Source organism: Meleagris gallopavo, chromosome 17 (genome assembly GCF_905368555.1).
Source record: "Meleagris gallopavo chromosome 17, MGAL_WU_HG_1.1, whole genome shotgun sequence".
Classification (NCBI taxonomy): domain Eukaryota; kingdom Metazoa; phylum Chordata; class Aves; order Galliformes; family Phasianidae; genus Meleagris; species Meleagris gallopavo.
Genome location: NC_139420.1, coordinates 9,002,501 through 9,015,536, shown reverse-complemented (window position 1 = coordinate 9,015,536; position 13,036 = coordinate 9,002,501). Strand labels below are relative to the sequence as shown.

At 41.0% G+C, this 13,036-nt stretch overlaps 2 protein-coding genes across 10 annotated transcripts in view; one reads left to right on the top strand and one right to left on the bottom strand.

Moving 5' to 3' along the window:
- Positions 1-13,013, top strand: part of SFI1 (SFI1 centrin binding protein) — a 32,449-nt gene extending 19,436 nt beyond the window's left edge. For 3 of the 4 annotated variants that reach the window (XM_085238189.1, XM_085238190.1, XM_085238191.1), the window contains 13 exons: positions 46-142; positions 792-952; positions 1,383-1,457; positions 1,740-1,814; positions 2,191-2,367; positions 3,103-3,344; positions 4,156-4,251; positions 4,988-5,249; positions 5,692-5,839; positions 6,516-6,639; positions 7,161-7,263; positions 7,601-7,813; positions 8,517-13,013. In XM_085238189.1, coding sequence (XP_085094315.1) covers positions 46-142; positions 792-952; positions 1,383-1,457; positions 1,740-1,814; positions 2,191-2,367; positions 3,103-3,344; positions 4,156-4,251; positions 4,988-5,249; positions 5,692-5,839; positions 6,516-6,639; positions 7,161-7,263; positions 7,601-7,708 — 1,668 coding nt within the window. In that variant the 3' untranslated portion in view covers positions 7,709-7,813; positions 8,517-13,013. The remainder of the gene's footprint in view (positions 1-45; positions 143-791; positions 953-1,382; positions 1,458-1,739; positions 1,815-2,190; positions 2,368-3,102; positions 3,345-4,155; positions 4,252-4,987; positions 5,250-5,691; positions 5,840-6,515; positions 6,640-7,160; positions 7,264-7,600; positions 7,814-8,516) is intronic. The other variant, XM_085238188.1, reaches the window with a different exon arrangement.
- PISD (phosphatidylserine decarboxylase) overlaps positions 7,926-13,036 on the bottom strand; it is a 24,834-nt gene continuing 19,723 nt past the window's right edge. For all 6 annotated transcript variants that reach the window (XM_085238202.1, XM_085238201.1, XM_085238200.1 and 3 more), the window contains 4 exons: positions 12,817-12,955; positions 11,847-11,993; positions 10,949-11,109; positions 7,926-10,642 (listed from right to left, as the gene is read on the bottom strand). In XM_085238202.1, coding sequence (XP_085094328.1) covers positions 10,418-10,642; positions 10,949-11,109; positions 11,847-11,993; positions 12,817-12,955 — 672 coding nt within the window. In that variant the 3' untranslated portion in view covers positions 7,926-10,417. The remainder of the gene's footprint in view (positions 10,643-10,948; positions 11,110-11,846; positions 11,994-12,816; positions 12,956-13,036) is intronic.

The window sequence follows — 13,036 nt, the reverse complement described above, 5'->3', positions numbered from 1 at the left end:
AGTGTCACTCTGTATCCTGTCCCCTGTTTGCATCATATCTTTTAGGTGTTGCTGCAGTGGAGGTGCACTGCCTCACTACGAGTGTGTCACCGTCAGCAGAAGGTGGCAGCTGTGATGGAGGCCAGAAAACATTTGGACGCAGGTGAGCTGTTGGGGATATTAAACTCCCTAAAAACTTAGCTATCCATGTATAGTCCCTAGAAAGTGTAGCTTAGTCGGGCAGTCTTTTATGTTGTCAGTATGGATGACTTCATTTTAAGCCTAACTGTTTGGCCCCATAGAATGGGGAATGACCTGGGGCTCCAGCATTCTACTGCAAGCTTCTTATGCCTCTCTCTCAGTTCTCTCTCTATATAATGGATGGTAACACTTCCATCCTTTATGGAGTTTTCCATTAGTGATACTGAGAAGCTCAGACATCTCTGTTCTGAAGGCTGTGCAAGTCATTTTATCAATTATTGCCTCTAGTCATTAACATGAAAAGGCCCTCAAACTCTGCAAGCAATGTCATGATTTCTTGTAAACAGTGTGACTGATGACTCTGAAGCACAAAGGGGTCAAATGATTTCCTAAAGATTATAAAGAGTGTCAGTGACATCAGGAAAGACTTGCAAGACAGGGCAAAGTATCATGACTGATATCTGAAATTCTTCAGCATCCTTCTTCCAAGTGCTGAGTATTGTCAGTGTGAAGTATGGCCAAAACAGCCTAGAGGAGTAGCTGATCAATCAGTACTAGCTGAGATTGATAGTTTCTTTCAGTATGGTAGTTAATTTATCTTTTCTTGATAGTGCGTTTACAGGCCCTGTTTCTTTGCTGGAAGGAATTTACTAAGGAGTCTCTGATGATGAAGGTTCAGCAGCGCAGAGCAGTGCAGCACCATCAGCAGCACCTACTGCAGAATTACCTGGAAAAATGGAAGAAATACCATCAACAGTGCATTGAGAAGATGGTGAGATGGATCAGCAACCTCGCTAGCAAGCTGCTTAGGGTGGGAAGTTGCTGGTGTAGAGGAGCAAGTGATATGTCTGGAGAAAGAAATGATAGTCTTGGCCAAGGAGGAGTTTAAGTGTATTGTGCACTGAGGAAGGAACATGCATGTGCTTTGCTTGAAGAAGTGCTGATTAGAGCTAGCAGATGTAACAGGAGATGACAAGCTAGGCTGCCATATGTGAAATAATTTACTGTCAATAAAGACTTTCTTGGGCTTTTGAAAATTTGCAGATGGTGTTACACTGTAGAGTGTTTGGGATTTGAGGGTGGCTGGCCTCAACAAAGGGTAGGTGATGAAGGCCCCTTGGTACTTGTTTTGCTCTAGCAACATTTGGCTCAGATAAATTGGATTTGTCTGCAAGTGACTCATTTCTTTTTTTGCCTTGCAGCTACTGCAGAGAAAAGGAGGACAGCTAATGACTCATAGGCTTCGCTCTACTTTTTTTTTGTGCTGGAAGGCAAGGGTAAGGAATTGGCCTTTGGTTAAGTGTATAGCTCCTTGCTGATGCTTATTCCTTCTTATTATCATTTATTCCACGTGAGACCAAACAAAACTACTTAAACATTCTCTGGATTCTTGGTTCCATTAGCTCAGTATATACATATACTGGGCGAACTGAGTAGGTTATTCAGCAATGGCTCTACCAGCACTTCCTCTTTGGTTAATGCTGCATTTGGCTGGTATTTCTGTTATGGCACATGTAAACTCCCAACCTGATTGTACAACATATATTTTTTTCTTATAGCTGTTGCAGCAGCAATGGGAAAAGCGGAAGACAGTACAAGCATTGTGGCACTGGTCACTTTCATTGCAGAGGAAGGTAAGGCTGTGTGAGGCTCAGAGGCAGACAAGTGTGTTTGAGACTGTGCACATCATACATAGGTCTGACTGCAATTGACAGAGTGCACGTTGTGCATCTCTTCTTTCCTTTTCCTCTTTGAAGTGCTGTATATCAATTTGGTATGCTGGAAAACTGTCCCCAGACCCTCTTATCCAGTCAAAAGAAAATTCTGTGTGTTTTCCCTATCCTCTCTTAGCTGACTTAAATCCTCATTTCCTTGTCTTTTGGTGGTGTCCTGCTGTAGCTCTACCTGTTACTATCCAGTGGAACAGAGAATGTTCTTGTCTGCAGGGGGAGTCTGTCACCCAGAAGTTGTCTTTGTAATGCTTTCAGCTGTCTGCTCTTTATGTTGTAGGTATTCAGTGCTTGGTTGAGATTTGCCCAGGGGCAACAGCAGCACAAAGAACGCATTGAAAAAGCCAAAGGAGTTTATCGTGCTGCCCTCCTGAGAGAAGGTGTAACCAGGATTTTGAGGTACACTGCTGGCATGAAACAGTTGAGGGAAGAACTCCAAGCCCGGAACCAGATGAAGGTAAGAGACAAGAGTGATCTCTTGGATACACCCAGGGCACTGATCTGCTCTGATCTATAGTCAGTCTGACTGTGTGTGTGTCTGCAGTGTGTATGTATCTTGCAACTCTGTATCTCAGCACTTATTTGGATCTGACATATGCTTTTGTCTGTGATTTAAAGCAAAACACCTTGTTCTTCAGCCCAGCTAAGTCTATAGCAGTTCAGGCTTGTGTTGCTATTTGGAAGTCTTTTGTAATGAAGCTGTTTCAAAACTGGCCAAATCCTACCATAGACAATGTAGCTGGTTAAAACCTTCGCCCGTGGCTAAGGTCTCTGAATTCTAGTTTTAGCTGCATCTAACCCTGCCCTAGATTTAGCACCACTTATGCTTGTAAATGTGGGCTACAGTGTCACATCTGCCTTGGAGTGTCTGCCCAGCCCTGTGTGTGGAGAGGATCATAGGAATGCCTGCACTGATTATTTTCTTCCTGTTCTTGGGTAGCTTCACTAGCTCTTTTCCAGATTTTCAAGGCATTGTTGTTTATTCATGTGCAGCCTGCCTCGTTACAGAAGCACCCAGTTAATTCCCTTTATCAAAATGTTAATGTGCTGGACCCGCTGATTTAGCATGGAGAGATGGTATGGCTCTCAGGTCGTCAGAATTGCAGTTCATTTCACCTGTGTTCTCCATGGGTGGGTGGTGTTACTGTCCACTCTCAACCATCAAATACTCTACTATTCTTTGTGTTGGCAGGCAGCTTACAATCTTCACCAGTCAGTCTATCGTTGTGCAATGCTCTGGAAACAGAAGGCTCTCTACAAGAAGTTAAATAAGCCTCGTTCTTTTCTGCCATCTTTGAAGAAGCAAGTGACATTTGAAATACCTGATGACAGCCTTGAAACAAGAGGACATTCAGCAGAGGAAAAGCTGTGGCCTTCAAAATGCAGTGATCTACCATTCCTATTTGCTGGCGATGACTCAACTCTCAGTGAGCTGTGAGTATAAAATTCATCTCTCCTGCATTCCTCTGATATCTGTATGTAGTTTTACATACACTCTGTGTCTGTGTGTCTATATATGTATGTGTGCATATCTGTATCTTGGAGCACTACATCTCATCCCTTGTTTGGATCTCACATACAATTTTGCCTGTGGTTCAAAGTAAAACACCCTGTCCTTTTGTTCAGCTGAGACTTAGATAAAAGCAAATCTGTACGTGTATGTTTCCAAGTTTTTACAGTGGTGATGGTTATTTCCATGCAGTTTTCCTTTCTCTGATGCTTTGCCACATGGCTGGTGTTGCTGAGGCATGCAAGAGCTGCTGTATAGCACATATATTGGCCTTTAAGTAATGAAAGAATTTTGTGACTTCTCTATTGGTGATGAGTGGAATAATCTCAGCCATATGCTTTCTAGTAGGACTTTCTCAACATACAACTATAAATTTGTGTGTATTGATTGTTTGTCATAGGATCTGTTACATAATGAAACACTTGATTAGTGTGTGGTGAAGGGATTTTATGCCATCATGGCAGCTTATCTTGCCCAAGTGACTTAGAGCTGTTACTGAAGCTCTTCTTTTCCCCACCGAAGTCATGGAATGAAATCTGACAAAACAAAAAACATACAGTGAACCAGGTCGTGACATTGATACAGGTTGAAATTTAATCTTTAAAAACTGTCACATGTAAGGGCAATTCTGCAGGCAGGGGATAAGTGACAGAATAAAACTATTTCTTTAGCTGCAATGCCAGCTTCTGCCAATTTGAAATAATAATGATTCTATATGGTTTCTGTTCTTTTCAGAGAGGTTGTTCGACGAGCAAGGTTACCACCACGAAGACCTGACTTCCTCATAGAATCTCTAGAAGGAAAGGAACTGCTGGGAACTCCTTTTTCCAGGTAGAAAATCTCTTTTTAATAGTAAAGGAAAAGGGTGCTACACTGTGCTTCTCCCCTCAAATTCCCATGCCTTTGTAATACAAAGCATTCAGTAACTGTGGGACTGTGCATTGTCCTATGGTATCAAAATTGCCATAAAATTTCAGATTTCTTGTAAAGTGGACAAGAATAATGGAACATTCAAGTCAATTAAATAGCAACCAAGGCCTTTGTTTCATTAATACAACATTTGAATGGAAAGATGAGAGATCACCAATTTCCAAAACTCAGGCTGAATTGTCACCTCTGAATTGTTTCAGCCAGGGTTCATGTGAAGGATCTGGAGCAGGGTGGGTAGGCATCATAGAAAACTTAACTGCTTTGCTGCTTTTTTTGTGGTTTTCTGTTTGTTTTTATTTTGTTTTTATTATTTTTCTTGTTAAATTGAGAGTTGCTTCTGCCAACTGGAAAGTTTTCAAAATATGATTGTTTTTTCCCATTTAAAAGGATTTTTTAATTATTTTTTACAGCAAGGTCAGTGCAGGTCTGGATGGAGGTAGGCTGCTAGCACTTCTGTGCCATGTATGGTACTGCTGGTGGTTTAGGAAGCCAGTTAGTGCCCTGCAAGGCAGGAGCTTATTTCAGTATGCGAGGGAATAGCAAGATTCTGTTTATTTTTATTTTTATTTTTCCACTGACTGTGAAGTATAAGACCAGTAGGTTGAAATGTACGGGTACTTTCTTTCTTCCTTTACAGATCAGAAATGCCTTTTCAGCCAACAGATGCAAACAAATGTTCTTCTCAGAATGGGAATTTAATGTTAACAATGGAAATGGAAGAAAACACCTGTAAGAGGCTCCCACAACTGGGCAGTACCACTCACTGCTACTCTTCTCTGACACACGATGCTCTCCCATCTGTACCATCAAGGACAAGTGATGTGCACTGTGTTGTTCAGAAGCCAGAGTTATGGTCTCCTTCATCTTTCATGCCCCAAGTTAAAGCTGGAGCAGAAGTGGTGAGTGTATTGCTGAAGCATCCCAGTAGGATGCTTCTCCTAGCAATTGACTTGAGGGGCAGCTCCTTCAACGATTTCAGTGTAGTCAGTTTGCCAAGATAACAGGAATTTAAGTAACTTAGGTTAGGAGTATTGGCTATAGCCAAGACTCACATACTGAAATTCATTTCACCTGCAAGTATGTGCTTGCATTTTAAACTCCTCAGTTGCAATCAGAATAAAAGGTATTCATCTTGATGGAGTACTTCCCTGCTGTCAAGGAAAGAACTTATTTTTTTTGAAATAGGACAGAACAAGTGGTGCTGGTGAGACAGGTTCAATAACTGTAGGCAGCGTTTCAGTGTGAGGAGAGCTTAGTAGTTTGGGGCAGGTGCATTCCTCCTTGTAGGAAATTAAGGAAAATCCTCCGAGGAACAAAATAAATGTCTTTGTGACCTTGCAGAAAGGAGGTCAGCCTGTGCATGGTCAGACAGGAGCCCGTTCCCAAGCTTGTCAACAGAGAAAAGAGTTGGAGAAGTTGCAACCAAACTTACAGTCACATTTGCTGTCACCTGAAGAATTACTGAGAAAACAGAGTCACCAAAATGCAGGTAGGTCCTCAGCTCTAAGCTGTAGTGGTTACACATTCTCTTTCAGTCTATGAAAGATTGTAGTTCAACTCTCAAACATGGGAGACAAGGCATTCTTGTATGCCAACATCAGGAGGTAAAGATTCAGCCGTTTATTAGGGACTGGTAATAAAGCTGTGTGTATTCTGCTGAAGCATGGGACTAAAGCCCTTGGAGGAGGAGACGGAAGGATTGGAACTGATAGGGGAGAGATTTTAGCAGTGTGCTAGCAGTGGGGTATGCACGTATACTCAGCATGAATACAAAGCTGAGCTGGAGAGGGTAAAATTCACCCAGTACTGCTGGAAAACTTAAAAGGATAAATGATGTCTGAGCACCTCTTTATACTGCATTTATCTTGATGGGACCAGACTTACTTCTAGAGTAGATATAAAACACAAAATTATAAGCAGCATTTGTAGTACAGAACTATTCACTAGAGTATTTCTCGTCTTTGTTATGTTTAAACTGGGAGCCTGTAATGCTGTCAGGTCTCCTGCTTTCTTAGGTATGATCTTTTGAGTCAACAGATGCTACATGGTTACAAAATGTGAAAAGGACTCAAGGATTTCATGTTTCCTGTCTATTAACCCGACTTTCCCTGATAAGAAACAGAATAAGTGTACTTCCCTTGCTTTGTCCTTTATCTTCCATTCAGCTGAATTGGAAGAAAGAAAGCACAGTTCCAGAGAAGAAATAGTGCTACAGAGAAAGCTAGAAGCAGAGCTCCAAAGCATCCAACAGCAAATGCAGTACTACTTCAGCAGGAAGCAAGAACTCAAGTAGGTTGCAAAGCCCCTATAGCCAGCCTTTCTTCATGCTGTCAGCTCAATATTGATTTCTTTATATGAGCATGTCTACTTCTGAAAATAACCATTCTGTTTCACAGAACTGTTAAAAGAACAGAAATCTTTGTTTAATTAGGAGTTCACTCCAGGTGGGAGAAAAACACACACACACACACCCCCAAATTAAAAACCTCCACTAATATTGTGAACTTGGTAGATAACTTCTCCAGTAGAACGATAAAAATTTATAAAGTGCTTGAAAAAGAATGGGGCTTGGAGAGGTGGGGTCTGTCACGAAATGCAGAAGTCTGGATATAGGATTAAAGGTGGAGATGAAAGCTTCCAGACACTTTTCTACTTCCCAGCGCCCCTTATCCCCCTTTTTATACTTTCATCCCTCATTAGTATGGGACAAAAACAAAACAAAACAACAAGGGCATCAATTGAACGTTTATGTTGGATTAGACTGCTGAGCTCCTACTCTGGATAAGAATCCTTCTAATCCATTTTATCAGGTCTTGTCGGCAGCAGGCACAGATTCTACATAGGTGGCTAGAAAGGAGAGCACAACTACAGGATCAAGATAGTATACAAAAAGTTCGGGAAGAATTGGACCAGGTGAGTAAACAGCAGATGAACAGAACAAAGTCTAACTTGTCATCACTATGCTATGCACTTAGCCTGAAGGCTAATGGTGGTTGTGAGAATCATTAGTAAGCTGTTACTAAAATAAAAAAAGGGAAATTTGTAAGCAGAAGTGGGCTGCTGAGCTCAACAGACTGCTGTGTCCATGAATCTTTGTTCAGAAGCGTAGCTGCAGCTCCAGTAGACTCTTCTGAGTTTTGCTCCACTGACCGTTAACGTAAAGGCTGGTAGAGCTCATTCAGTCTTCCTCAGTCAAAAAGACTAAACACTTGTACAAACAACCAACTCATGCCATCTTCTTTACTTTCAGTTGGAGGTGAGGATCAGTGCTCTCACCAAAGCACAACACCGAGAGAGATGTCACGTGCAGAACCTGGTTGCTCGCCTGCACGATATTCAGGTTGCTCTGGATATGTAAATTCATACCAACCTGATTTCCAGAAGGAGTGGCTGCAGTTTTCACCCCTTTCAAAGCAGAAAAGCATAGAGGATGGAAAGAGATGTATGCATTCTCTTAGTCCAGGTGTGGTATTTCTATTTTATAAACTAACTTAAACATTCTTGCTTGTTTTATTTTGTTACTTCACACTGCACTCATAGGACGTAGCTTAGGTTAATCTGACATTTCACAAAAATAAGCAACACGGATAAGACTCTTTATTTCAAAATGTTTGCAATTAAATGAGTTCATGTCAGTAAGTCATACACTTTGACATACAAAAATACCGTGCTACTGATACAGTTGAAGAATTCAATGGATTCTCCATGCAGGAGAAATTCACAGCATTATCAGTACCCTCTAGGAACTCTGCTTCCACTTCCAGGGTGATTGCTGACCCCTGCATAGCAAGTAACGTTTATTAATTAGCTAGCTTTGTACAGCATTGAGACCTTCACAAAACCAGCCACTCACACACTGAATCATCTTCCTCCTCTTAAGACTTCTATTAAAGCAAACATCAGGTAATCTATCTCCTACTGCCTGTCAGTAACCTTCAGCTACTGCGGCTGATGATGCTGCTGAGTAGCAATAAATTAAAGCTTGACATTGCTTTGGCTATGGCTGGATGCCACCAACCCCAGTGGAAAAGAAGGGAAGAGATTCAGTCATTTTTCTCTCATTCACGGGAACAAAGGTGTTGTCTATTAATCTGTCTTCGAAGTTGAGGCTAATCAAAGCTGTAGCCCCTGGGGCTGATGTTTGCTTTACTATTTCTTTCTCGCAGTGGTTTAAGAAAGTGCACATTTCTAGAACCTGTCTGTGGTAATATACTGCTGCAGGAGTAAACTTGCTACTGCCAAGAAGCTTAACGTGATAGGTGGCTGAGAGCCACTTCAAGCTTTCAAACTCCTCCCCATGTAAAGTGAGGAAACACTGACTCTCAGAGCCAAATGAATTTTCTCCTGCTTGTCACCTGAACAGCCACCATCATCTTTGAGTCACAGCTGGACTTACATCACTACACACAGTTTACCATCCCTTCTTTCCTGATGACAAGCTAAGCATACAGGACTTGGCAAACTGGATGCGTACAATAAAATTATATTCTATTTTCTGCAGTGCATACAAAAAAGGTAAGTATTTCTTAAGGAAAACACAGCTGGTCAAAGCCTACTAGCTCCTTGAAGTAGCAGAAAAAAAACACCCAAGGCTCAAGCAAGAAAGTAATATGAGAAACTTTTGGAGATCAAAAAGGCAAATTTTATAAACATGTCCACTCCAGCAAGCTCTGGGCAGCAAAGACAGTTCTAAATGTTTGAGTGTCTGGACTTAAAAGAATTTAAACTCTAAAACCAATCAATATATTGCTTTAAAATGGAATTTCTCCAGTTTGGCACAGTTTCTGTCAGGGCTTTTGGTGCCATATTCAACAGATCCAGGGCGTTATTGACTCTTATTGACATGAAGTTACAAGGCTCTTAAGTTTCACTGTAAGATGAAGCTTCAGTGTAAAGCATTCAGGCCCCAGCCCATTCTTATCATTAAGTATGAGGGCAGAAATCAGAGCAGGTGTGGCTTCAGCTAAGACGAAATAGTTGCCGGTCCACTGTAGGACAGCCAGGTTGGCAGCTGGAAGGCCAAAGATTGCTTCAACAATGAGCCATATTTTAATACACTGGCAGTGCATAGGGCATTTCACTCCATGCAATAAAATTTGGTCCTGAAGTATCTGAAACTGCTCTGTAAATAGAGGAACTAATTCTTCAAGAATTTAATGACAAAGCAACAATGAAGATACATAGAATCACAGGAATCTGTCTTCCAACCCTTAATTCAAGAAGTGAACTGTCTCTTATACAAAGTCCTTAAGGCCTGGAATAGCAAAATAAAACCATAGAATAGAAAATGGACATATGGATCTGTCTCCTAATATTTAAAAAAATAAAATCCCAAGATGACCAGTTTCATCATATGGAATGTAGACACAGTGTTTTTAGCTTTAAAATACAGTGCAAAGTCCATTCCTAAAGGGACATAGTCAGGTAAAAGAATTAAAAGTTGTCTAACATTGGAAAATAGATTGGGCGTGTAACTTACTGTACAGATCCTCTCTGTGCATTTTGCTTAGTTTGGAGTGTGAAGCCATACTTGTCCATTGAACTTTCTGGCTCTCTGTGCATTTTATGTAAGAACTTCAGAGGAGTGTTTTAGAATAAAGATGAGAACACATCTGTTATTCAAGGTCTGAAAAAGATACTTCTAAGGTACAAGGTCTGATTCAACTTGCCAACATCCCTTTAAATACAGCTAATCTCTGCTTCCACCCTTACCCATTGGACCTGCAGTCTAGGAAGGCTTAAAAGGGATTTATAAGCTTATGAACATAGTTATCCTGTGGCACACTGAGGGGAGAACACAAAGGACTACAGGCACAGGGTAGGACAGAAACCTCCATGGTCAGTATCTTTAAAGGCAACTGTACCTGATATATAGATGTTCGTTCTTCTCTTTCTGCGTTTCAGCAGCAATATGTAAATATAGGCCAAATATTCTAAAGGTGAACACAGCAAAGACACCTGTTTTCCTCACCCAGGTCCTGCTGAGTGATACATGCTTGTCAAGTGAAACACTCCACAATGTATTAAGAGTCCATTTGGATCTAAAGCCTTCTTGCTGTGTGAGTCTCTAGAGAGAGCCCAGTGCTTCTCCAAAACGGATTTTCTGTCCAGCTTTAAGGTGGAATTTGAAGTCCTTGGGTGCCTCAAAGATTAGTACAATAGTCGAGCCCAAGTTAAATTCCCCTAAATGTTCTCCCTTCCTCATGGGAATTCCCTCCTTGTTGTTGTTGGATATGAAGCTGAAGTCGTTGTAGGAACCCTTTGAGTAACGTGGACTGTTGGTATGCAAGTCCTGTAAAAAGAAGGAAGAAACTGTTACTTGAGAGTTTCAGTACTCTATCAATATAGGTGTAGCCTTTGGGTATCAAGGCAGTTCCAATGCAGGACCTTACAATTCAAAAATGCAACAGGAATATTAAAAGAAAAAAAAGTCTACAGTGCAGATAGCTCCCTATATATGAGTCAGTGCAGAACATCAACAGAGTGAAACATCTTAATTTCAGGCTGATAGGATTTTGATTTTTTATTGTTCTTCCATTATGCTTTACAAACCTCAGCAATCAAAACCAGAAAGCTGCCTATCAGTAATCTTACTCACCTGGTCAAAGTAGATGCGGATAGAGCCCACATTTGTTGCTCCTACAGCTGTTAAAGAGAAAAATCCATGTTTCCAGTCTCCTGTAAGGACAACCCGTTCATTGTGGCAGAACAATTCCTTGATCCAGCGAGCAACTCCAGGATTCACAGACATCAAAGAGCCTGCAATAGTGAGAAAATACTCAAGCTCAACTATTAGTCTCATAACAGTACTGCAGTACTGTTTGGATGTAAGTGCATGCACTTCACTACATTGAATCTGATAGCTAAATTTCATTAAACTCCTTTGTTTTGGAGTTTAACTTCATAACGTAACTTAAATCTGGCATTTGACAGATTTCTCAAACTTTGTGGCAGGTCTTTATCTTCCCTAAGAGGGTTTGAAATCAAAATCAAGACTTCAGGACTGAAGACCAAGAAATAAACCTTTTTTTTTTGCTGAGCTAGAACACGATGGTCTGCAAAGAGAAGGACAAAGCCACCTGAAGCCAACTCTGGTAGAGTTACTGTTTGGCTGTATCTTTTTTGCCAAATACAGGAACAGATATCATATTTTAAGCTACTGTTTGCTCTGACTTGCAGAACTATACTTCATATGCAAACTGATCTTTTTTTTTTTTTTTTTTTCCCCTCCTGGGAGAGAATAGGATCAACCTGGGTCAACAATTATTTCCAAGAATTACAAAAACCTGAATGCAATATTACTGCTTTTAGCATTCACATGTGATTAATTCTGGTAACCTATACTACCTTAGAACTCATAACCATGTGTGACAAAGCACCATGCTCCCATTATCTATCATATACAACTGTTCCACTGGCACATCTCATCCAGCAGTGGCCTGTAATAGTGCTCCCATCCACAGCCCCTCTGCATTAATTTTCTAGAAGAAACCTACCTGGAAAATGACGGCGGTGTGACACTCTCCAGTCAGTGGGCGAGTGGAAGCAGTGATAATCCCCTGGTGCAAGGTAGATTACACAGTGGTAGAGCTCATTCCCTTCCTTTGTGACTAGCTGTTGCTGAAATGAGTTGCCAGGTGGGACTGCACAGAAAGAAAGGAGTTAAAGGTACTCTTCATGCCATCACTACAATAGTTGAGCAGCCACTAGTAGAAACAGTGGACTGAATGCAGTCTGCATGTGTTAAGACTAGAAATAGGCCCAAGAATCCAATGTGTCAATGTATTCTTTTCCCTTTACAAAATGAGATAAGATCCTGTACCGTTTTAAACAATTTGGAAATTCATCAGTTTCTGCTGCTCTGCTTAGGGAACGTAAACTCCAAAACTGAAATCCTGTTTTCCTAAAGCTACCACTTGAAGTAACAGAATTTGTGAAGAGGTCTTAGGTTTATGAAGTTCTCTGTTGAGATCATGTTGAAAATAAGCCTGCTGTTAGCAGGAGGGGTCTCTGCAGTCCCCTCTCCAGTTCAGCAAAATGTGTTGCTCTTATCAAAATTGAAGGCCATGAAGATGGTGCTCAAGGTGCAGCAGTAGTGAAAGCACATTATCAGTAGAGGTATGGTGCTTGTGCACAAAATGCATTAGGGTGCAGCCAATCTTTGCTAACCACGTGCTCAGGCACATGGTCTGTCAGCAGGAATGCTACAGCACTGCTATTGTGGCAGTCCTCGGAGTCACTGTAATTATTAAAATAACCACAGAAAATGAAACCAAAGAAACTGGGAGAATTAGAATGAGTTAGATAGTGCAAGCTACTGATGTGAAAGAAGAACTACGACAGTGACATGTTTATCCCCAAAAATATAACAAATATCACAGAACTGCTTTCTTTTTTCCTGGAAATGTGATGTCTATGGAGACTTAGAATGGGCAGAGCACAACAGGTGTGAGGGTCAGAACTTACCCTCCCTAAAACGCAAGTCTTCTGTGCTGATGCGAGGTCCCAGGAAAGACTCCAGAGAATAAGTAACCCCTTTTACTTGCTCCACTTCACAGTTCTTTACTTGTCCAAAGTTAAGGATCTTTCCATCAGAGGGACTAATCTACAGCACAGATGAAAAAAAAAAAAAAGAAAAAAAAAAAAAAAAAAAAAAAAGGAAATGCAGTGGGAATTTATGCTTTCC